Source organism: Ctenopharyngodon idella, chromosome 16 (assembly GCF_019924925.1).
Source record: "Ctenopharyngodon idella isolate HZGC_01 chromosome 16, HZGC01, whole genome shotgun sequence".
NCBI lineage: Eukaryota > Metazoa > Chordata > Actinopteri > Cypriniformes > Xenocyprididae > Ctenopharyngodon > Ctenopharyngodon idella.
The window spans coordinates 28,754,229-28,780,603 of record NC_067235.1 but is presented as its reverse complement, the minus strand read 5'-3'; the positions used below and the strand labels follow the sequence as shown (position 1 = coordinate 28,780,603).

The 26,375-nt window shown below is 38.3% G+C and overlaps 1 protein-coding gene across 4 annotated transcripts in view; it reads left to right on the top strand.

The window, feature by feature from the left end:
- The window catches only part of zfpm2a (zinc finger protein, FOG family member 2a), a 184,424-nt gene that overhangs the window by 93,843 nt on the left and 64,206 nt on the right, over positions 1–26,375 (top strand). For 3 of the 4 annotated variants that reach the window (XM_051866229.1, XM_051866228.1, XM_051866230.1), the window contains one exon: positions 4,111–4,229. In XM_051866229.1, the coding sequence (XP_051722189.1) occupies positions 4,111–4,229 (119 nt within the window). Of the gene's footprint in view, positions 1–4,110; positions 4,230–4,747; positions 5,126–26,375 lie in introns of those variants that run through there. The other variant, XM_051866231.1, reaches the window with a different exon arrangement.

Below are 26,375 nucleotides of genomic sequence, written 5' to 3'. Positions count from 1 at the left end.
GAGACGTGGCTTGGAAAGCTCCGTGGACGACTGGCACGTTTGTACTTACCAGCATTAGAACTTCAGATATCCTCGTGCAGCACGCCTTCCTCATTCACCCCAGCATGGGATGCGCAGAAGACTTCAGCGAAAGTGTCTAAAGAGAAACTTGTGCGATCATGGCGAAAGGCCACAAGGTCTTATCAGAGTAGGAACAGAGCACATCAAGCAGTGGTGGGCTAGCATAGATTTAGCCTGCCTGTGATGTGGACCAGCTGCGCTCCAACGCTTAATTATTTCCCTTTAATGAGGTTCCCCACCTTCCAACAGGCTGGCAGGAACATGACAGGCTTCAGAGAGACCCCCCGCCTCCTAAATTTTACCACTATCTCTGCTGAACTCCATAACATGGAATGAAGGCATTAGCACTGGAGCATCATGTGTTGCAGGAAATAGGAAAAGTAATTCTTTGAATGTATACAAGTATGGTTTCACAAGCAGTGTTTCATGATGTACCATGTTGTTTTGATATTTACCATAGTACTAAATGATTGCCATATTTATTTATCATGGTCGTTGATCAAAACATAGATGGAGTAGATCGCATCAATCAACACCCCCAAAGCTTGCACAGTCCTGTACCTCTTTGTGGGTTTGACATTTTATTTGGTAACGTTAGGCAGTTTCTATTTATATGTTGTTGAATGTTTGATGATCGCGTTAACTTACATGTGTGTGTGCAATGCTTTTATCACTTGTTTCTACTCCTTCGCTCGGAGATTCTGTACTCTTTCAGAAGATGACTAATAGCGCCCCCTACCATATAACAGTGAAAACATGGATTGCATGGATGCGTTGTGTCATAAACGGCGGAAAATTTTGCAATGGCTGGGATCGTGTCATAAATGACGGAAAATTCCATCAATAGCGGAAAGAGTTAAAGAACCTAAACAACCATTTAAATTTCATACTGTACATTGTAATGTTTTGTGCTATATATTTTTACTATACATTGTTACTATAACTATATTGTACTATACATTATTATCATCTTGTTTATTCTGCAAGGGGTATGTAAATTTATGAGCAGAATTGTAACATGAAAATAAATATCGGCTTATCATTAACAGCCAGAATATTAATATTGGTGCATCCCTAATAAAAACAGTCAATATGTTGGGTTTTTTTTTCTGTCAAAGATCATACTAGTACAAACCATAATATTACCATAATACATTTCCAAAATGCTTTATTATATTATGCTACTTATTTAATTCTTGTTTGCGCATACAAAAGTCTGTCATGCATTGTTGTGATATTTAGCAAACGCCTGGGGATCGATGTGCTGTGATGTTTATTCAGTCGCAGGGGAATTTCCATACAAGCAGACTAGCATGTTAGTATGTCAAAGATACGCAGCTGATATCTGCAGTGAGAAACACAGCTGAATAGGTCATTTTAAAGTTCAATCAGCACTGTAATGCTACAGAAACATTATGTTGTGTGTGTGTTGCAGACACTGTCTGACAGCAGTCAAAATCACAAATGATGTCACTTTAATGCCTCTGTTCCTAGATATGAGAACAAACGCTAAAGTATACTGTTTCTCAGATGTTTCGTCTGTGAGTTTCTGAAGATACCTCAGCAATGTCTCAAACTGTGAGACTCCAATTTCCCAAGATACCAAAGTCTGCAATCCAAGTCAAAGATCTCAAAATGAACTCAAACATTTCTCATCAAATTCTCCCAAGACCAAATAATCTGCACAATCTTAAAAATAAAGGTTCCAAAAGTGTTTTTTTTTTTTTTCTTTTTTTTTTTTAAGTGTAATAGAAGAACCATTTTTGGTTCCCCAAAGAACCTTTCAGTGAACAGTTCTTAAAATATCCATTATTTCTTAGGGCCTGTTTACTCCTGGTCATTTCATGCGTTTTCTCTGATCGGATAGCTATCCGATCGTGAAAAGACCAGGTCTAAATGCCTTCCGAAATGCATTTGAGACGGATATAAATCTGATCGCTCAAACCACTTCAGGAGGTGGTCTGGGACACATTCCAGTCAAAACTGAACAGGTCTAAATGCATCTGGTTGTTGAAACCACATATTCAAATTTAACTCCTCCCAAAAATACAAAAAAATAAACGTGTGAGAGCGTGTTATAGGCTAAATAACATGTTATAGACAGATATGACAACACTACTGCATCACGCATCGCCACAGATGAGCAGCTGACTATCTTTTCAGCAAGACAATGCGCAAACTGCTGCAAATCAAACCGAAAGTAAGTCGCAGGCGCTCAAAACACAATCGTATTGAGACTAAATGATCTTACCAGTGCTGCTGCCGCGCTCTCTCCTATTGCGGTCTTTGATTTTGAAATTAGCTGATCAATAAAATGCAGCTCATATGTGTTGATTTCGGTGACGTGAACTCCATAAAATCTGCATATAGCGCGGGAATTGAAGATCGGATTTATATCCGTTTTGCGAAGACACATTTATGCAATCATTGTTATAAATCAGATAGCTATCCGATCAGAGAAAATGCATGAAGTGACCAGGTGTAAACAGGCCCTTAGTGTAAAGAAAATTTTAATAATCTAAAGAAGCTTTTTCCACTATAAAGAACCTTTTTTGTACATTGAAAAGATTCACGCAAATATTTTCAGTGTGGTACAGATTCTCAGTCTCCGTCTCACTGTAAAGAGCTCTACTGTTGTTATGAGTGCTGTGACACAGCCGAACAGGATGCTCGCAGGAAGATAAAGCAGATAGCACTCAAGCTCAGAGGGATAAATCTCCCTCCGTCACAGGTCGGCCCCAAAAAGCTCTCAACATCGCCATGAAAACCAGCCGGAAGTCTGCTCTTGAGATCCTCATGACAAGAGCCCCCTAGCCCTCGAGAGACGAGAGTCATGACCAGGCAGTCTATTATAATAACTGTTTGATTAATCACTGTCCTAAAAAAGCACACAAAATCTAACTGATTAGATAGCAGCGCTCGGGGAACTCGCAGGGCTAGCTGTGCTATCCCGTGACACGGTTAATTAACTCCGAGCTCAGCGCGGCACTAACAAGAGGCCTCAGCCCCCTTCCTGGAAAAACAGAAATAGAGCCCATGCTGCCAGTCGGTAAGCCTGTAACATCTCAGCGAGGTTTTATCAGAGAGCGAAAGACGCTCTTTCAAGAGGAGTTAGCATCCCAGCGGTTTGATACGCTCCATCTGATCGCCATCAGCTCTGAGAACAGGTGCTGGAGTCTGTATCAAATACTACAGTCTCTCGCTGGAGGAGGCAGGAAAACACACTATGATGCTCAAATAATTATGTTTTTTTTTTTTTTTATAAAACAGAGACTTCTAGCAATGAATCTATGCTCGCTAATGCATTTAATTCTGTATTAAAGTGTTAATTCACCCAAAAATGGAAATTCTGTCATTAATTACTCACCCTCATGTCGTTCCAAACCTGTAAAACCTTCGTTCATCTTCAGAACACAAATTAAGATATTTTTGATGAAATCTGAGAGCTTTCTGACCCCTCCATAGACAGCAATTTAATTACCTATTTCAAGGCCCAGAAAGGTAATAAAGACATCGTTAAAATAGTCCATGCGACTGTGGTTAAACCTTAATGTTATGAAGCAACGAGAATACTTTTTGTGCGCAAAAAAAACGACTTTATTCAACAATTTGTTCTCTTCCCTGTCATTCTCCTACACTGTTGACATTGTACACACAGTGCAGCGCTTCTGGGCATCCATCCATCCATCCATCCATCTATCTATCCATCTATCCATCTATTTATCTATCTGTCTATCTAATCATCATCATCTATCATCTATCGATCTATCATCTAATCATCTATCGATCTATCTATGAAAAAATAATTTTTTTTTGGTAGGTCATAATTATTGTCCTAACCAGCCATGACTACTGACATTTTGTCAGTCACTTGGTTTCTATTTCTGTCACGTTCCCTCACTTAAATCTCATTTAATATTTATTGAATGTATTTCTCACAGCTTAGTCTCCAAATAATAAAGGCATAAAAAATGTTGAGTCGTTTACTCATTCTACATGCATTTATGATCAACTTGAAGCACTGATTGACTGGCCTGTTCTATCACATAGGAGAACTGGACCTGTTCAACAAAGACGGAGAACGTCGGATTCACAGCCGGCAGCAGCTTCCTGTAGGAACCACGTGGGGGCCTTTCGAGGGGAAAATTGAGCTAAACACAGATGCTCAGGTACGTTATCTCAACTTAAACATTGACGAGGGTTAAAGGTGAAGGATGCACCAAATTAAATTAAATGCTTTGTTAAAACCGAAAGATCTGCTTTTTTGAGCTACTATTGGTTGAACCAGTGGCATTGGTTTGGGAAAGTTACCTGTTTTTAAAAAATTAATTGTCTGCTAGTGCAGAAAACACACACTTCACCTTTAACAGAGTCTCAGTATTTGTAAATCAGTCCATGAAGCTGTTCGTTATTAAGGGTGAATCTTATTTTCCTTGAAGTCCATCATTTGCATATTGACATACGAGAAAGATTACTGAACATAAACAGATGTTAATTGTGTTACATATAGATCACAACCCAGTGCTACTTGAACATTCTAGCATCAAACTGACCTCAAAATTACCTCCTTTGTGCTTTTAACCATTTAATGTGCATATTTTATTACTAAACTCTTGGTTGTTATATCTACTAGATATAATATCTACTAGATTTGATGCTGTTCTCAGTTTGGATCTGATTCTTCCAGTTAGGCCCAAGTTGTTGCTCCATTCCTTCATCCGTTAAAGAAAGAACAGAAAAGAAGAAAGTGTTGACCTAACTACACAGACGGAAAGAGGAATCCTTTAGGATTTAACATTCCATTTTGAATGTGGATTAATTAAGCAATAGTTATTAAAATTTGTAACGAATCTCATATTTATCCTGTTAAAACGTAAGGAAAAGTCCATGAGGAGTTCGGACTTTGAGGCTCCATTCTAGGGGATTACTCTAACGCATAACTTATAACTTTATTAAAAATTTTTTTTTTTTTTCTCATGCTTTTGAGTTGATTTTCCTCTGTACCACCCCTAGAAAGTGCTCACAAATTGGAAAATCTTTTTGCTTAAATGTAATAAAATATTCCCTGATATATTTTAAGCAATAGTTCACATAAAAAGATTTTTTTTTCACAAAAAGAAGGTAGGTAAATAATAATTAATTGTCAATTTTGTGTGTCTTATTCCTTTAAAAGCATAGAGAAAAACATTGTCAGAAGTGATTTAAGAAAACCAAACATTGTGTGACATTCTGCAGGGTTAAAACATGTAATGTCAGAGAAGAGTATGAAAGCTCTTGAAGTTGAAATGAATTGTGTGATGTCTTTAGAAAGAAAGCTCCATCTTCATGGATGTTGACCCTTAGAGGTGGTTAAACACTGTTGAATTTCCAATTCACTGTGATAGGACCTGTGTTACCCTCTTTAGTGCCTGATCTGGGAAAGACAGAACTTGATGATTTATGATATATGATGTGGACTGAACCCAAAGTGGTGTCATATTGCCTGCTGGTATATAGATTTGAATGCACCTGCCTAAATTGAAGAGTGATGTCTCAAATGTTAGTAGACTGAATGTATTCAGCATGCTGAGACTGGTCAGCATTTGTTCAGAGCATCTGATTGGACAGTCATACCAGCTTTTAATGTGCCGTTCATGTCATTTACTATGACTGAATGTTCAGACTTCTAAAAAATATAATTTGAAAAATCTTTTCTAAGGTCAGTTGGTCAAAAGTAGGGTTGTGTGGTATGCCGATATATACTGTGGTGATGACATAAAGTGTGTATCGATATATATTTTGATATATTTTACCTATATATTGCGGTATATAAATATTTTCATGCAGCACAGGACTGCTAAAGTCATTGACATGTTAAAGCGATAAAGAAACATAAATGAATGAGAAAATAAAGTCCGAAACGTGCTTGATGTTAAATAAGTTATCAGGCGCAGTAAGTTTCGAAAAAGAACTCACAGAAAGCAACATTCTTCAAAATATCTTCTTTTGTGTTTCACAGAAGAAAGAAAGTCATACAGGTTCGGAACAACACAAGAGTAAGTAAATGATGACAAAATTTTCATGTTTGTGTGGACTAGCCCTTTAATTGGACATAAACGGTTGATAAGCGGATGTGTATCAATATATTGGATCCGTGCATTAGGTCTTAAAGTAACAGCAGCCTAACATATTCTCAAATCTAACTAAGAAAATCCCAAAAACTCTAGTGTTTACATGTGCATGAATGAAAGTGAATAGAAAACAAAATCTTGTGTGTCCGCCCTTGTATATAGTGAAGTAGGACAGCATCTAGAACTGATTGATGTATCCCTCCTGGTGAGAGAGTGCAGTCAGAAGATCTTGGCATCTGCGGGGCAGAGATAGGGTCACATGATGAGGGCTTATCTGTGCAAAGGGCACATCTGATGTACGGAGAAGTCAGCGGAGACCAGAGGGTTTACGATGCCACGCTCTGCAGTCTCTACACATGAAACTCCTCAGATGCCCCAGTCTGGATGGCATCCATCTTCGTTCCATTCAAACGATTCACCCAAATGATTCACGACTCAGTGAGTCGCCTCTCACTATGATCGCAGTTATTGATTTAACACTCTGGAGCGGATCTCCAAAAGCTATTTGAACAGGGAATCATACCTAGTGTAAAAGTGGACATTATTTTTCTATCGTATTTCATACACCAGATCAGAAAATAATAAGGTATTGAAATGATTGAAGATGTGAATAAAATTGCAAGACAGGCTGCTTTAACAGAGTTGTTCCTTGAAATGTGCCTGAAATTACTTGCAAATTGATTTAAGATATATTGTGGTGTCAGTGTCCGATGGATGTTTGAACTGCTGTGTCTACAGAGCGCTTCCTCTCTGTGCCTGAGTGATAGTCGCCCGAGCTCTCTCCTCTCCTGCCGATCAATCAGGCCATTAGAGCTCAATTACCCAGCAGCCCCTGTGCAGGTGAGCGACGAGCCCGTCCACCCCCACCAAATTAACACAAATTAATAATGACACTCAGACATAAATGTCTGCCATCTGGGGGCCGGGCGGCCGGTCTGGGTCGAAGCTATTGAGTAGCAGGTGTCTTCATCACGGTAATTACCGGGCCTGGACTCAACCCGGACTGTGGCCTATAGCTCTGTGCCGCTCACTGCCCGCTGTCCATTTTAAGTGTTAATAATTGATTTGGAAACAGCCTAATAATGAACTACAGATTTACGGGCCCCTTCCAAGATGGCAGTTAGTTAAGTATGGCTTTTAGTTCAGTGTCCATCTAATGAATGAACATTTCTCTAATTAAAAAGCTTTGTTAAGAAGCTGGGATAACCAGACAGGATCCGTATCATCTACTTTTTTCTGTCAGTTTTAATTTACTGACAGCCTTGTCAATGGATGACATTTTCTGCTTTAGTGTGTGAGTAAATATCAGGGTTGTGCATAATTCACAATTGAAGAAATGTTTCCCTTTAAATTATGCCTATTATGCCCCTTTTCACAAGATGTAATATTAGTCTCTTGTGTCCCCAGAATGTGTGAAGTTTCAGCTCCAAATACCCCACAGAGCACTTATTATATCTTTATAATATATCACTTATTATATCTTTATTATATATGTATTTGCCCTTATTGTATCCCTTTAAATGCAAATGAGCTGCTGCTCCCGACCCCATTTCCAGAAGAGGGCGGAGCTTTAACAGCTTGCGCTTCGGTTGCTCAACAACAACAAAGCTGGAGAATTTCACGCAGCCAAAATGACGATTGTCAGTAACGGTGTTCAGCCTTACATTGTTCAAACCGGAGTCAGACACTGATAGAGAGGAAGTTACAACTTTTAGAATACAACTGGACATTTTTGAATGGTTAGTGGATAAATTTATGTAGTTGCTGTGGAGTTGATTCAACTCATCGACTAGCACGTGCCGTCATGTTAATCTTTTGTGCAAATCCAGCATTGAATTGACTCTCGTTTGTGAAGCAGTCCGGTGTAAAATGACGGCATGGCAGCAACACTACTACAACAACTCTTCCTCTTCTCTAAAGCAGCCCAACATGGACTCACCTCCTTTGTTGCGTGTTCCCGGGGGGCAGGGATAATGTAAATTTTGGGGTTTGTGATGTCACTAAACCAGGAAGAAGCTCGTTGTAGTCCCTACCAGCCTTTTTTTGTAGTCATTAAAAAGCTATTTCTGTAACATTACATGTGAAATCAAAATCAAGGACCCCTTTAATATATCATTTAATATATCAATATGAATTGACTTGGCCACCTCCCACAGGAAGTCGAATTAGATTATGTAATGACAGGAAGTAGAATCTACTAAATTGCAATTAAAAGAAATTCAACATTTGTTCTTATATTGCTCAAGATGTTTCTCCTGAGAAAAAGAGTCCATGATCATACATGATATTTCAGAAGAGATCTCAAACTGTTCTCAGATTCGCTAAGATGTCTGCAATGTAAAGTCAAAGATCTCAATATGAACTCAAGCATTTCTCATCCAACAACTCAATTTTAGGAGAAAGTTCTAAAATTAAGAGAACTCTCGACTGTCTTGAGCTATAAAAGAGCATCCTCTGTGCAATCCAGATTCCTTCGGGGAGGTTTCATGAGCATTAAACAAGCAGTCAAACTCTTTTGGTGAATGTAGCTTGTGTTTGTATTGGTGGAGTGTCCACAGCTGCACAAATGACATGCTATTGTCTTCATTTGCAGCCGTCAAAGGGTGACCAGTGTCTGGTGGGCTCCTGGATTGTTTTTATGCTGTAATTCAGCGTGCACCAGTGTATCGAATGAGCGGGAGGAATAATTCCAGCCATCATTTGGCTTTATCTCCTCCTCTTTGCTGTCCTCTTCCTCCTCCTATAGGTTTATTGTTCGTCCCAAACTTGAACAAGTGGCAGTGGATTTTTTTCATGCCGAAATTATATTTTTCTTCTTGTCATTACTTCATTAATCAAGAGCCGGGCCTTTGGAAAAATGTTTTGTTTTGGTGGCTGCAATCTATTTTGTGGGAGTGGGTGCGTGTGTTTGAAAGGGAGAGAAAGCGAATGTGTGTGTGTGTGTGTGTTGTTAATCTGTGCCTGTGGCAGGTTTCCCCTCCGAAACGCAGCGCTAAGCAGCAGTATCGCATGCCTATTGTTGTAGCCTCTGTCATAGCAAGGAGCGCCTGATGCAGGCCTGCACTGCTCTGATAAGAAAAGAGGATTCAACATGGCTGGAAAGACGAATCAGTGGGACTTGAGAGTGGAGCGCGCACATACGCACACAGACAAACATCATCCGCGTGTTGGCACATGCATAACCAATTATTTACACTTACATCTAATTATAAATGCAAGTGGGGTTTATTTGCTCATAAGCAAGAGAACTCGTGCAACTGTATATTTGGCACCTTGTGTTCATATAGATCTTATTTACATCTGAGGCTATATTTATCAGAGAGAAAATCTCTTCCATTTGTAATGTCGCCCGCTTGTGAGCTTTAACAGGATTTTAATTCCTTGTTGGACACAAAAATGATTTTGGCAAGCCGAATGTGGATTTATCTAATGAAATAATAGGCCCAAAGTTTAGGCGGGGAACCAATTTGTGATTGCACGCATCAATTACTTTACTAGGCTTTAACCAGTTACGAGACCGCTGATTTCTCAGACTGCTGAAATGGCTGAGGTTGAGGGGGGAAATTGACAGGGCACGTAAAATCAACACACAACTACCTTTTATGAAGAAAATGTGTGTTTGCTTGTGCAAAAGAGCCCACACTTGAGTCTCTGTGATGCTCTGTTTGCTGTATATATATGGCTCAGTGTAAATGGATGGGGTTTATTCTCCACCAGGGAAATATCACAGTATTGCTTAGAAAGGAAGTAATGATGCAGGACAAACTAGACGCTGAAGTTTAAGAATCAGGGTCAAGGGTTTGTTCAAACGTACACTACCGTTCAAAAGTTTGGGGTCAGTAAGATTTTCTTTTAAAGGAATTAATACTATTATTCAGCAAGGATACATTAAGTTGTTCAAAAGTGACAGTAAAGACAAGTATAATGTTACAAATTTCTATTTCACATAAATCCTGTTCTTTTGAACTTTCCTGAAAATAAAACTATCGCGGATTCAACAAAGAAATTAATAGCACAAATCATAAGAAATGTTTCTTAAGCAGCAAATCAGTATATTAGAATGATTTCTGAAGGATCATGTGAACTGGAGTAATGATGCTGAAAATTCAGCTTTGATCACAGGAATTAATTACATTTTAAAATATATTCAAACAGAAAGCACTGTAGATTGTAATAATATTTCACAATATTACTGCTTTTACTGTATTTCTGATTAAATGAATGCAGACTTGAAGAGACTTCTTTCAAAAACATATACAAAAATCTTACTGACAAACATTTGAATGGTAATGTATAACCCTTAGTATGAGCAATAGTAATAGTTTGGAACCACTAAAATGTAGTTAAAATATAGTGATCAGAAACTGATATCAGATATGAAATGATTCTTGACTGGCAGAACTTCTTTTGAGATGCAAAAGGTGCATCCCCTTTTTTTCTCAGTTTTATAGCATTGATGCAACCAACTGAAGAGTACTGAATGCTCTTTAGGTGTGTAGTTCTTTTGAAAATCACATGGTGCGACAGAGAATGATGGGACATGTAGTTGTGCTGTCACCTCTTAAACCAGGTGGATGAATAGTATCTTCTAGCATGCACAATCCAGAGTTTCCTGCTGGTAATTATGATGATGATGATGATGTTCATGTGCACCAAAATACAATCATTCTGACACAGGGACGGAGCTACTGGGATGGCATGGGCTGGCAACTGCCACCCTAAGAAAAAGCACTGCCACCATTTAAATAAAAATGTAAGCAATGTTTTCTGTACCTCTTTTCAGCAGCGACGCTGCATTTCAAGCATACCACAAAATAAAGGCAAGAAAACACGTCTTTCCTAGCGGGTTGCATGTGCATGCAGGGCTCCTAGTGTATTCAGCTTCATTAATAAATGATTCTTATGAGCCAGTTCTTTGTGAGTCAAAAACACACAGCGCAGCCCAAATCATGTACAAATTGACTATTTTTCCATTTCTTTGTGAATCTGAAAATTGCTGCTTCTCTGCTAACTCAGAGATCCTCTAAGAAATCTAATCCCGTCCAGATAGGCTATGTCTGGGATTCCATATTGTTTGGCGAGTGGATTTTCTGACCGCCCACTCCACTTTCATTCTGGATATAGGCCTTTTGCCATCTGATGAAAAAATAAAATGAAATCGATAAGATCACGGAAACTATTAGCAGAGAAGAAAGGTAAGAATCTAATCTTAATTAACTAGCTTTTATATTTTGGTAGGTTATTTCTTTCTAATGTTAATAAATTCAAAAGATTGTGTTGCTGAAGCCTATGTAACAAAAGAAGATATTTTGAAGAATGTCGGTAACCAAACAGTTGATGAGCCCCACTGACTTCCATAGTATAGGAAAAAAAATGAAAAGAAAAAAAAACTGTGGCTAAGTCAATGGGGTCCATCAACTGTTTGGTTACTGACATTCTTCAAAATATCTTCTTTTGTGTGCAGCAGAAGAAAGAAAAGTATACAGGTTTGAAACAACTTAAAGATGAGTAAATGATGACAGAATTTTCATTTTTGGGTGAACTAACCCTTTAAACTTGCGATTTATATCATCCAAGTAGCCTATGTAATACTAATAAAACAACTTGTCTTTTCTATGTAGTAATGATAAAAGCTCAGTGACATTTAGAATCTGTTGAGGTTTTTAATATACATATAGTGTCTTGACTTGGTGCCCTGGATACTGACATTTTGTTAATTATTTTTAATTTGTTTTAGACCTAGATGATTGCTTTGTGGTAATGCAACTGTTTCACATATTCATGAACATGAATGTGTATGTCAGGCCACAAATTCACAAAAAAACTATGCATAGGTGTTTGCTTTGGTGTTGCCACCCCTTCTCATGCCATCCTGTAAAGAATTTTCTAGATCCTCCACTGTACCGACACGACCTGAAGACAGCATTAGAGAGAAATTCAAACAGAACACCCTTTAATATCAACATGAATTTGACATATTTCTGAATAAAACTAGAGAAAAATATAATGCAGGACATTTCATTCATCAGGAATTGATTGGATTGTGAAAATGTGTTCTCTATATGACAGATGGTTGGAGGACAGGAGTTAAAATATTATATTTTTAAAAAAGTTTACAAAGACAAAGTTTCTTCTCTTTGGAATAAGCACAATAAGACCAGATTTGTGGATTAAGAACGTAAATTTTGTCTCTTTTCATGGAGTCTTTCATCGTCAGTCATATTTATTTGAATAGATCCCATTAATGAATATAAATCTTGCTAACTAAGCATCAGGGGTTATTATACCCTGGAGTAAAGACACAGGAGGTCCAGCATTCATGTCTTTTGATTCAGCAGCTTTACCAATTACGTGCTCTGCTGCAGAGTTTCAAGGTACTAGAATCCAACATAAAGTACATTCTTGTATTCAAATCACTGTTTTCATAATGCCACATGAATGAAATGAATAAAAGCTGCAGTCCAAGGTGATGCACTCTTTGTGTCGTCTTCTTTAGCTGTGCGCATTTTTAAATGACCAATGGTCCAGTTGAAAACCCAATAAATTAATATATCAGTAAATGTGTTTTTCATGAGCAAAAGAAATAGGAAATACACAAAGAATGATTTGTTTTTCGTGTGAAAGCATGCCTAAATGCAATTGATTAGATATGAATCTGCCACAGGGGCTTTCAATGACCTTTTACTTTTGTCCTTTTCAGTGATGATAACCTAAAGAGCTTGGAATAAAATCAATCAGCATGGTTCTTTGAAGAATATTTACTTCACTAATTATTATATGCCATGTATTTTATCTAGATGTGACCGAAGCTCCTGCGGTAGATGGGGAAGTTCCATTATTTGGTGTAAAATCAGGATGAACATGTATCTGGTTTTTATGATGTAATGATATAAGACTGTCAAGGATGATATTTTGCAAACTATGTAATGATAGAGAATGTTTTAGATGTAGTAATTTATATTGAAATGTTTGAGTGTGGTGAAATTAAACTAAGCAGATATAAATGACTATTAATCACGTAAACACTATCCTGCAGAAAGCTCCACAAGTAGTCATTTATAAAGTTTGACGCATCTCTCATCACTTAAATATTAATTTATCAGATTTTTGTCTAATTTTATAATGTTTTCAGTTTTGATAATACTTTTGATAATGTAATATACACTATATATATATATATATATATATATATATATATATGTATATATACTGTATATATGTATATACCGTGTGTGTGTGTGTGATTCAAACTTGTTCAGTATTATATGAACAACTGCAAAATTTATGGAAAAAACAAAAAAAAACATGGAAATTCATTGGTCAAAAGGTACGGGAAGTGGGAACCCTGTTCTAGACTCTAAGAGAACCCTGTTTGAATCCTCTCAAAGCCCATTTATTGTCTGATCTCTCCCTTCTAATGAATCTATTGTAATACACAGTTGGACTGGTGCTGCCTGAGGGGATACAGGGGACCTGAGGTCACGACCTCACGGTGGAGGGGTGTTTGAGATTTATACTTCCTCTCTCTCTCTCTCTCTCTGAGGGATCCTCTTAGCCCATCTCCAGCTCTATGACAGGAAACGGGGGTGTGTGTGTGTGTGTTCTCTTCTCACAGCGCCAGCGGCTGCTGGGGCCACAGATGACTAGAGCTGAGATAATACATGCTCGACTTGATCTACAAGTGAACCTGACATTTTCCCCTTCTCCTCTTCATCACTGCATGTCCCAAACAGGCAAACAGATATGGAGGGAAAGCGATAAGCGGCCACCGCTTTGTGACTGAAGTGATGGCTACATAGTTTAGCACAATCAGGGCGAAGACACCGTTAAACGCCGTGTCACAATTCATGGTGTCAAGTTTGTGAATGATACATCCACATAGACGTCATTTGACAAGGGCTCTTTCCTTTCAGTCGCTGTGCAACTAACTGAATACCTTATTTTTTTTTGAGCGTAAGCACCTTGCACTGCATTTTAAAGATTTCAGAGGATGTATTAAAATAAAAAGTAAGCCACAAGAGGCTGTGTGTTACTGTGATTTTATCAGGAGGAAGCAACACAATGATGCTTGTAAAAAATGTCCTAACATTAGTCTGATATTAATGGTCACCTTTTATTTTTATTTATTTTATTTTATTTTAAATTTGTGATTATTATAATTATTCAGTTATTTGTAATATTTATTCAATTATTTATTTTTTATAATTGGTGTCTTTTACCATATTACTGTTTTTGCATAAAATCACTTTAAAGCACAGCCTTTCATGACTTTATTACTGTAGGGGACAAAAGGATGATATTGATAACTTGGCATGATTGGTTGCTCATTTTCCCTCAATGAGTCACATGAGTGACTGACATATGAACCGGTGAGATGTTTGGTAGGTCCTCAAGAGCAAAAGGGCCATCAAAGCAGTGCTGACACTGGCTGAGACTCTCAATGCATTAGGGGAAACATTAGCCACCAAAAATATTTTTATTTGACAGTTACACCACTTGATACAGTGATACACATATTTGGTGATTTATATTTAAAGGGGACCTATTATGCCCCTTTTCACAAGATGTAATATAAGTCTCTGGCGTCCCCAGAAAGTGTCTGTGAAGTTTCAACTCAAAATACCCCACAGATCATTTATTATAGCTTGTCAAATTTGCCCCTGTTTGGGTGTGAGCAAAAACACACTGTTTTTGTGTGTCCCTCTTTAAATGCAAATGAGCTGCTGCTGCTTCCGGCCCACTTTCCAAAAGAGGGCGGAGCTTTAACAGCTTGCACTTTGGTTGCTCAACAACAACAAAAGTGGAGAATCTCACGCAGCAAAAATGACAATTGTCAGTAACGGTGTTCAGCCTTACATTGTTCAAACCGGAGTTGGACACTGATGGAGAGACTTTACAACTACAACAACTCTTCCTCTTCTCTAAAGCAGCCCAACATGGCCTCGCCCCCTTTGTTGCGTGTTCACGGGGACAGGGTTTATGTAAATTTTAGGGTTTGTAATGTCACCAACCCGGGTAGAAGCTTGTTGTAGTCCCTACCAGCCGTTTGTTGTAGTCCTTAAAAAGTGATTTCTGTAAAAGAAAATATCTCCCTTTGCATTGAACTTTGAGCGTTGTAACTTTGCAGATGTTGTTTATGCTCTTACAGCAACATTACACACTAACTAAAGTTAAAATAGGGAAATCATAAGCAACAATCCCTTTAAATATTATATTTCTAGGAACTTGGCACGTTTGAAATAGATATTTAAAATATTTCTCCCTTTGATCATCTCCGTTCATCTCGGTTAATGTTGGTTTGATGCTGATGAATGCGGTTGATGAGTATGAAAGCTGGTTAAGCTAGTTAAGAAGACTATTGGGGACACCATAATAGTCATTTCAGTAAAGTGGATTGTGGTGTAGTGGTTAAGGCTCAGGGCTTATGTCTGAAAGGTTGCTGGTTTGATCTCCACTAGCAGTGAGCCAAGATTTTAATAGTTTCAAATGCGATTTCTAGTGCTAACATATGAATTGACGTCAGTGGTTTAGCTTTGGGAAGTTTTTTTCGTCTCTAAAGAAGTAAAAACTAACGCCCGCCTAAAGCTCCCTGAAGTTTGATATTTTGCATAACCTCATTCAAATCTGAATTAGCAAGAAACAACATAAGTTTGTCCACAGTGTTGTCTCCCTCGGTTTGCGCCACGTCTTGCCAAAGGTGTTGGAATACGCCACGGCAGAATCCACGGCGAACACTGAGGGGGAAAATCTAGCACAAGGGAGAAGAGTTTGAGCGATGCCAGCTGCTTTGCCATCTGTCACTGTCAAGACTCCACTTGTGGGACACTGAAACAACTTCCTTGAAAAGTAGCCGAGATAATCCACAATAGTTTTCACTTGCAATCTCGATTCCCCTGTTGGAATTCAACATTCCACAGTGTGAAGCGGAGATGGTTAATTGGTGGCGAAATCCAGGAGATGTTGGCCATCCTTTCACGTACATGCGCATATTTTGAAGTGTGCGACAAGCCAGTCTTGGCAATCGATTCTGAAATTGCCTTTCAAGTGAATAAACGTGTGATATATTGTCTAGTTATGAGCTTTGAGCCAAGTTAGGCTCTCTTTTAGCAAATGAGTTGTTGTATCAGCAGTTCACCAGTACAGCTTCTGTTTTTGAGTTCTCATACATTAAACTTAATGCCCGGTTCTGCTTGATTCTCTTGCCCTAACTTACTCTTACTTCCTCTCAGACAAGAGGCCACAGCCGAGTTCCCCATCTCCTCTCATCTTTTGTCACACAAACGCTCATCAAACCAGTCCAGATGGAGGAGCAGCACTAAATGAAAGTATTCAGTGTGAAAATCACAGATTTTTTGCAGCGGTCATCTGGTGCGCTATCACAGAAGCCTTTTGTGAGATAGAAACGCTTGATAGAGGCTGCAGAAGTCTGGACAGCGTCTGGCCGTCTGTCCCGGTGGTCTAGCACATTAGGCGAGGGTGTACAAGCCTGTCAAAACAGGAAAATTAGACCACGGGGGTCGTCAGTAAACTAATTGGGTAACAAAGAGCATACGCAGCCCCGCAAACCCTTGCTTTAACGGTTGGCGAGCCGAGATAAGAGAGTTCACGCCTAATGCTTTCGGAGGGGGTGAGTTCACTCTTATTTATTTACCTATGACTCAATATCGAGAATAGGTTTTTACGAAGACCCCATCTCAAATCACGTAGCGCATTAATGCTGCCCTGGAAGATTATGCAAATGGTTGCTACCTCATTTTCTTCACCCACATTCACTGTGGTTGTTTCTAGTTTTCAGAGGTTGTATCACATCTGATGGGGTAGCTTTCATTCTCTACACAGAATGCATCTAACGATGAGAGGAATCTGCGCAATGCAGTGACGTTTACGTGCGATTGGTTGCTTGGCAGATGCCACCTGCCTCCCCGGGCCTCCAGGCATGCAGATATCTGTACAGGTGTACGGGACGTACAGAGAACCCCTTGTTATTGGCCCAATAGCGAGCTTTTGCTGTAGGAGTCGTCAGCAAGTTGCATGCAAAGATCAAAGAAGCCAGCAATTTCAGAGGATGGATTCAAAGTGAAAATTTAAATTGAAATAGGGGGATCTATGGGAAGGCACACCATTTCACAAGCTGAATCTGAGCACAAGAGCAGGGCATGTTCCTCTGCCTCCTAGACATTATTACAATGCAAAGCAAACATTATGAATTCATCGTCGCCATGTCCTCTTCAAATAATATGCATGCGAGTTATGCGCAAAGTGCATTCAACTTCACACGAGTCAGGCAGTCGAACACTCTACCTTTGTTTGCTTTCAAGTCTGCTTGAATTTGTTCAGGTTGTGTTGTGTGGATGTTTTTATTCATTGTAGTTTTAGTCTAATTTGTGCACGCCCAGTATTGTTGCATCTACACAATGGCAATAACTTTTTGGTTAAGATATTGGCACACTTTAAAGAAGTAGTTTCTGCCATTATTTACTTCATGTTGTGTCATACATGGTTTTTATTTGGTTTTATATATATTGGGTGTTTCCTTAGAAGAGGCAAGGGAGGCAGTGCCTCCTCAAAAAATTGGATGAGAAAATAATCCATATTACAAAAATAAAAAAGCGCAAATGTTACAAAATATGACATTAATGGGTGTATAAATCACTCTTTTTTCTAAAGTAAGAATGTCCAACAGCAACACAAGCAGGTAAAGTTACAGCAGGAGTCTGCGTCTCTCTTGCCTCCCCTAAACCCATTGAGTTTTAACAGATCCCCTAAAGCATGTGGTGGGTTTGGTGGGGGGTAATTGAGAATGAATGGGGGAAAGTGCCTCCATTGCTCTATGGTTATGATTGGATATGATTGGTTCCTGCAATAAATCCCATCTCTTGTTTTCATGCGTGTTCATGAATCAGTCTGAATTAACAAAATGATGGCGTTGATGGGAAGACTAATTAAAAAGTAAGTAATCAACTCACATACTTAGCTATCACTGCTTTATGTAATGAAATTAAAGGTACATCTTTTTGTGTGTGTGTGTATATATATATATATATATATATATATAATAGCTCTTATATATATAATAGCTCTTTTCCATACCATCACAGTTCATAGTGATCATGATTGTCAAGCCTCAAAAAGGACAAAAAACACACTATAAAATTACCATCAAAGTAAGTAAAGACTTACTGTACTATTCTGAAGTTATACAAACAAGCCTTTTGTTAGGAACAACCTGACATAATGTTTTATTGAAAATTTAAATTTTAAAATATTCCCCTACTTTACAATTCTCAAATATCATTCCCCATTTTGCATCAATCATAAATGATGTTTAAACCTGCCTTGACACTATATTCTTTAGTGATTTTCAGTGATAAATGACTTAAATTTTTGCTTTCCCTCATGCAAAGCTATTGTTTGGCTTTGTAAGACTATAAAATAGTGTACAAATCAAATTTAGCTCTTTTAGGAAAAGAGCTTCGTAAAGGTCCTTCAGAAGCTCTCCTTTTAGGTTCCACACAAAAACCAGCAGGTTTAGAGTGACATGAGGGTGACTACATGATGACAGCATGTTCATTTATGGGTGAACTATCCCTTTAAGTGCATTTCTTTTAAATTGTACCATTATAAATATGGCCCATCACAGTATATCGCCGGGTGCATGTGCTAATGAAGTCCCCAGCAGCCCTGTGACTGTACGATTCAGCCCTGGAGGAGAGAAACAGTGACAGGAAGAGCTCCTGTCCTGGAGGCTAAGTGCTCATTAAACCAGATGGCATTAGAGCTGAAACCTTTCTGCGCTTGACGCTTCAAAACACGTAGTCCAAGTCCAATGCAAGACACTGGCTAGCATCTACCCCTCATTTTTTAATTCATCAGCTGAGTTTTTGCAGATAAGATAACCAATCAGATGTTCAAGATCAGGAAATGGACATTTAATGGCAGCAAAATGCGACGTGTCAAAGAAAACGAGAAATGACAGCGGCGCATTTATACAAAACACACTGTACTGCATGTCCTGTTCATTCGCTGTTGTTCGTAATCTCGATTAAAAGCCATTTTAATCTCTGTCAGCCGTTGTTTACGAGGTAAATAGGACACATTTATGTCTTCAGAAAAGATTGCGATGAAATCAGCACTGAACAGTCAAACTATGTTTTAAAGCAAGGTGATTTTGAATAAATATGCATGGTTCCTATAGCAACGATGAACAGTGCAAAACGATAGGCCCGAGCGAACCTCAATGGGTGTTCCTTAAAAGATTGGTAGAGCCGGAGTGATTCTCAATTTAATCGATTTCAAACGAAAAAGTCAATTTAACAAAGTTGAAAAGAGAAAGCCGCAGAGAGAGGAGGAGGAGAAGGGGGGCTGAAAGCATTCTTTTGCACTCAAGCAGTAAACTAACTACGGCACGCGGGCTGAGATTTCTTCCCCATTATCTCCCACCTCACATTTGCTCTTAGGCAAGCAGTTTAAAAGCCAAGCGATTGAGCCAGTGATCCAATTTGAAATGCAGAAATGATTAGAGCAGCTTGCCTCATTTCATATCGAAATTCTCTGATTTATGACAGGGCAGGCGCCAAGATCTATCTCCAAAGGGAATTAGCGTGCAATTTCTCTTTTTGCATATTTCCGTTATTTAGCCTCCCAATAGCAGATGCTCGCTCAAAAAAAAAAAAAAAAAAGAAGCAGCAAAGACGGCACCAAGGAGGAGGTATCTTTTCATTTTAGGCGATGAAACCACTGCCATTTAAAAAGAGCAGGCTGGAACGGATGACAGACATGGGAATATATTTTCTGGGCTAGATAGTGATTTAAAAAAAAAAAATAGGGGGCTTTATTTAGTTTATCAAACAGCACATGAAAAGGAGAAACATCAGGGTTTATTTTTAGAGAATCCATAATTTCGTGTGGATGCGTGTGAAGGGGATTTGGACGTTTGCTGCGTGGAAGGGGAAAAAATGTCCCCCGCAACTCAGCTGTCCAGCAAGCCTGAGGAAATATTAATACACGGAGATAACGAGAGCTGCAGGAAAATCTGCCTTAATGAAATTTCCAGTTGACCACATGCAATTTGTTTCATCATGGTGAACAACTAATTGAAGTCGCCATATCGAGGGTGCGTTATGTTGTAAACAGAGTCTTAGAGCAGGTCCGGTCCTGTTATCCTCACCTTCAGCCTTCACCTCTGCCTCGAACCCTCAGCTTCAGTTAAAATGTGCTGTGAATACAGTGTGTGTGTGTTATAGGTATTATAGGTTATACATGCAGAAATTAAGGTTCTGAATGGATCGTTTGAAAAAGAAAATCTGTCATTTATGCGTTTGCCAGACACTTTTATTACATTAAAGGTATACAATTCATGCATTCTTTAGATATTTAACCTATGACCTTGGCGTTACTAGTGACATGCTCGACTGTTCAAGCTACAGGATTTCCTTTCAGACTAAAACAGAATTTGATCAGTTTTTAATTAATTTATGTCTTTGAGTCTCTGCATTTTAATATCTGAAAAATGTATTAAAATGCAGATATTCAAGGACATAAATCTAACTAATAAAGCCATTTATTTAATTAAATTGCCTACATTTTACTCTTCAAACATTGTTCTTGTCCTTTTTTTCTACTTGGTAATTATTTTTAGCTTTGGCTTTATTTATTTATTTATAAATAAATGTTATATATATATATATATATATATATATATATATATATACTAACATTTTATATATATATATATATATATATATATATATATATATGTTTAAATTATTACAGTTAACATTTTTATTTTTTCTAATTTTTGATTTTTTTTTATGATTTAGTCTAATTTTTGGTCTTTAAAATTTTATAACATTTTTATTCAAAATTTTATATAAAATGTTAATTTTCATTGTTATATATTTAATAATTCATTGGTTGCATTAAGAAAACTAGAACCAAAACCAGAAATTTCAAGTTGGTCTGATACATATAAATGTACTAAAAAACATCATAATGTATTACATAGAATTTAATGAATGCATATTTTCTTGTTTTATAATAATAATAATAATCTACCTTAATATTTGAGGTATCCTTAACTTCAGATATGGAGTGTTTATCATGAGGATGTGGATCTGTCAAATCCATATGTAACCATAATTCTCATGCTGAATTCGATTTTTATTTCCCACACTTACCAAAAGAATGAAATGATTTCGGTAGATTTAAAGGCTTAAAATCAAAAGGTATAACATGCTTTTAATCTCTTCCTGCGCAGTTTGATGAAATGAAGAGTGCGTAGCGTGGACACTGGGATTTCTGGTGGCCCCATGAGCTGTGCGGCGGGCTGGAGCTCGCTGGGGACCGTGGCAGCGGTCAGCACCGCTATCATTAGCCTGTTGTTTACACACAGGCCTGGAGTCAGGGTGGCTCACAGTGTCACCAGCCACTTTCTTCCCTTCACCTCCTTCAGCTGATCAGAGGATCAGGGTATCAAGGCCGGATTAGCGGCGACTTGGGATTTGTGTGATTGGTTAATTTATTGCGGCGATGGCGGGTCTTTCATCTATGGCAACATTTAATCAGCTGCCGCCACACAGGCTATTACAGGTTAGCTCCTTTCTGCGGGCCTCCGCGCCACTGCCATCAGCTCCATCACAATTCCCCCTGAAATTTCCAAATTATCTGGAACAGGCTTTAGCTGCTCCGTAATAAAAATTAGAGCTGATTCCCGATAGAAGCTTTCGCTCATACCAGGCCAATTATAAATAGTACAGCCGCGGCTCGGAAAGAGGTGGAGGAGAGGAAAAAAGAGAAGGAAGAGGAAGGGGGAAAAAAAGCCAACTCTGAGGGATGTTAGCGAGGAACTTATCGGCAGCCCCTGCTTCCCTGCTCTGATCCAAATCCGACCAGCTGAAAATTTATATTAGATTTTATCACACAGGCCTAAGTCGTGAAAAAATCAATGAAGGTTATCTTTTATGTTCCTGCAACTTGTGGAAATATTGATTTTCATTTTATAGCGAATTTGGAGCATCAGTTTGTAATCACTCGCTCGCTGACTACACTGTTTTGGTCACTGTATCTCTTACACATGGAGAGAGAGAGAGATTGCAAACCAGTAGAGTGAGACTAGAGATCTGTTACTTACACACAGCGCCTCCGGTGAAGGTCTTAAATCAAGCGTCACCTCAGCATCTGTCTGCAAATAAGAGACACTTTCGCTTCACTTGTACATCGACATGAGATTCCAAAACATTATCTACTGTTTTATTACAGTACTTGTGTGTTCATTTGCAACCTGTTTTGTGTTTAACTTAATTACATTCAACTTGGATTGTTCATTCGAACATATTGCAGCACATTTAGAGTCTCTCTTTGATATTCAGATGTCTTAAAATCATTTTAGTACTACAATCACAGACTGCACTGTATATTTTTGAAACAAATGGTCAGTTTAGATGCATGTGTTTATGAAAGATCAACTCTGAGTACAATCAGAATAGCATAGTACACATTTCTACTATGCACAGTATGCAAATGTGGCAAATTTTATGTATTTCTATAATACTGCACATGAGTGAAAAAAACACATTTGCCTAAATTTACAGTATACAACCAGAGCATACTGTATGCCACAATGCAGTGTGACAATTTTCTGACTCTTAAATATATTTTTATACAAAATTGCATTAAAATACAAAATGTATTTGAATGCATTTTTTATAAATACAAAGTTCTGTCATGAAACTCTAGATGGCACAGGCTGATAGGTCCTTAACTCAATCTGCTTGCATCACATAACATCATTCTCTATAGGGCAGAGCTGATTGGTTCCTGCTGTATCAGTAGCCAATGAGCTCGCTTCTCAACCTTCAAATACTTGGTCAGCATTTGCTGTAGCAGCTGCAGTGCACTTTCAGAAATGCTCAACCTTCCCCAGCTCCTGCTGTATAGATCTGCTATGGGTAATTCATGTACGCTAATTTGTACAGCAGCAGCAGTCTTAATTGCTCACAGCAGCGTGTCGTGTATGTATTGGCAGTAGCAAGTCCCGTACTGGCTCTGCAGCAGCAACAGCAGTGTAGCAGATCTATTCCGCCAAGACCAAACATGCCAACATTGTCATGAAAGAAATGTATATAAAATCGGCAGCGGTTATTTACACTAAGTGCAAATAGCGATAGATGCTATTTACTGTCGGGAATTTGTTGTGTCGCGCTGCACTGCATCCAGTGTAGACAATATCACCGATTATAATGGGTTCTGTTGTCTTTTGACGCGTCGATTCGCGCCGCTCGCATCCAGTGTAGACACGGTGTAAGCGAAAATAGCATATTTTCTTAGCAATAGATGCTATTTACACTGTGTGAAAATAGCAAAATATTCTATTTAGACTAAGTGACAATAGTGGCATTTTCTTAGCAATATTCTATTTACACTTGGTGAAAATAGCAATATATTCTATTTACGCCATGTAAAAGTAGCAGTTCTTTGCAATAAGTATACATAGTAATTAGATGCTATCTGTATACTTTATATTGGCAGATACTATTCACACCTCAGTATTTTTGTACATCAGTATGCAATAATATCATAGAGTGTAAACGATTATATTTATTAAAATTATTAAATAGATTGCCTTATTGGGAGAATAAAACCCCTCATTACACCTACCCCTAACCCTACCCAACAAATACTTTTAATACTATTAAACATTCGTTAGGCAGTTTATTTCCACTTTTAGAACTTTTTTTTTTTTTCATTTTTATTAAAATATAGGCCTTTCTAATGTGATATGTGATGGGAGAATGGAGAAAGGCGGATTTGAAGCTGCGTCGATCGAGTTAAAAGCCAGTTCTGCAAGTCTTACTCTGTACTGCTGCGCCACTGAAGACGTTGAATTCTTTGCGTCTTTTTTTAAACTTGAGTGGCCCAACTAGACATTGGTGGGCGGAGCTAGTGTAAATAGCTTTTGCCAACAAGGGACACTATTTGCACTTAGTGTAAATAGACACTCCGATATAAAATTACCATTTGGAACCAGTTTTCAGTGTATTGTTTACAGTGAAGTAATTGTATTACTCATAGTGTGCTTAATGTTACTGTAATTTTTGTACACTGCACTGCACTGTGTATGGCTGGAATGACAATAAACTCTCTAATCTCTAAAATAATCTCAGAGATGATAACCGAGCCACATTGAATTAATGCAGATCATGTCATGTTTTTTGAAATACTACTGTTTGAAACATCTGCCTATGCATATTGTTTTATAAAAGCAGTGTATATTGTACAGTATGCAGTACTGCAGCTTTACAGTTTATGAAAAACATTGATAAATAGCAGGATTTTAGTCACATGATCTACATTTTAAAATTTACATGTGTGGCCATTTTTTCCATAAATTGCATCATTAGCTGCTTTTCCTGAGGAGCCTCTGGGCCTTGAGAGAGAGAGAGAGAGAGAGAGAGAGAGACAGACAGACAGGGCGGACCTTTGCTTCTGAATAAGAGATGACTCCAGACGGTGGGGATCAGAGAAAGGGTTAATCTGATTCTCATTTTAGATAGTTGTCGTGGCAACAATCAGACGGTCTGTGGTGCTCTTTGACAGGCCTGTAAAATTCTCAGGTCAGCCCGGATATAAGACTTTATTGTATGGCTAATTTGAGATGTGAAACAGGAGCTGTGTTAAATGACCGAGGGTTTTTGTCTCACTGCCAGTGTGGGGAAAGACGCCCACGTAGACGTTCAGGTGGGTGAGACTGCCAGGTGAGGGTCAAAACACCCTTTAAGACAAGATTTCGCCTAGTTTGATAGAATAATGAAGTCATCATATTAAAAAAAAAAAAAAAGTATCTCAATTGTTTCTCCTAAGTTATTGAGATCAAATGGATAAAAATCATAAAAAACACAAATGAGATCTCTTTAATGGAGACTTTTTGCTTCTTTTGACAAAATATCCTTGTAATTTCACAAGTATCTCTTTTGTTCTACACTGTAAATTATTATTCAAAGCTGTAAATAAAACATTATTGGAGTATGTCTTCAAGAAAATACTATTTTATTCTATCTTCAAAAATGCACGTTTAATTCAATGTGTTACTTACCGTATCTTTGTAATTATTTGTGAAATTTACTAGCAATTTCTTAGAGAAAATTTATTTTTAGACCATTGTTTTTGTCTCAGATTGTGTTTACATTTTCCAAGACAGCAAAGTTTGCAATTAAAATTCAGAGATCTCAATTTCTCAACGAATTCTTTTAAGACCAAATAATCTTATTTGATTCCCACATTAATTTTATAGATGCACTGTATCTATGCTGTTTCTTTGTTTCCACTAAAGAATTAAAGGAGAAAAGAGAGAAAATTGATACTTAAATGAGCAACACTTCCTTTTGGCAAATAGTTTGAGAGTGTTCTGAATGCATCTGTTGTGAATGCATACTTTGCAGGAGCGAATCGCAACAGCTCAGCACATGCAATGTAGACTCAGGAAAGGAAATGATGTCACGTGAGCTGCCTGAGAGTGACTTCAGCCCATTTTCACTTAGCTAAACTATTTCTGCTGCACTCTAATGAAGGTGTGCCTGGGGCGTCACGTCTAATGGCCCAGAAAGACAGACATTTTGCCTGCCAGTAATGGGCTACTGTAACAGCTGTCCAAGATCTCTACCAATCCTGCCTCGGAGTGAGCTTTCATTGCCCTTTAAAAAAAGCCATTTGAAAAATGAAATAGAAAAAAAAATTGGCATAGTGAACAGCCAAGCACCAGCAGTGGCTCTTTCTCCACAAAAGGGTGCGAGTGCATTTTAGTAGCTTTTCTCTATCTTACCGCTTTCACCTTATAGATAGAACTCGAAGCTGTGCGTTTCGACCCCGGCCAGAAAAGAAAAATGACGTTACACATTCGGAATAATTTGCCGGAGCATTATAAAACTTAACCTCAATCGGCCTTTGAAATGGATACTGATTCTTTAAATTCTTCTCGGCCCATTGCAGGAAATAGTGAGATGGTGGCGATAGGGAGGCACAATGTGGCCAAAGTTCAGTCCTGAACGCTCGCCTTCTCCTCGCCGAAAGCCGCTCGCATTCTTTTTGCAATTCCCAGGCACCTGAGATCAGGCCGTAATCGGAGAGATCAGAAACTGGATCGTTGGGAAAAATTCAGGCTGATAATTCCACACTCTTTGGAGTTAAATGCGAGGATTCTGGGCTGCGGGG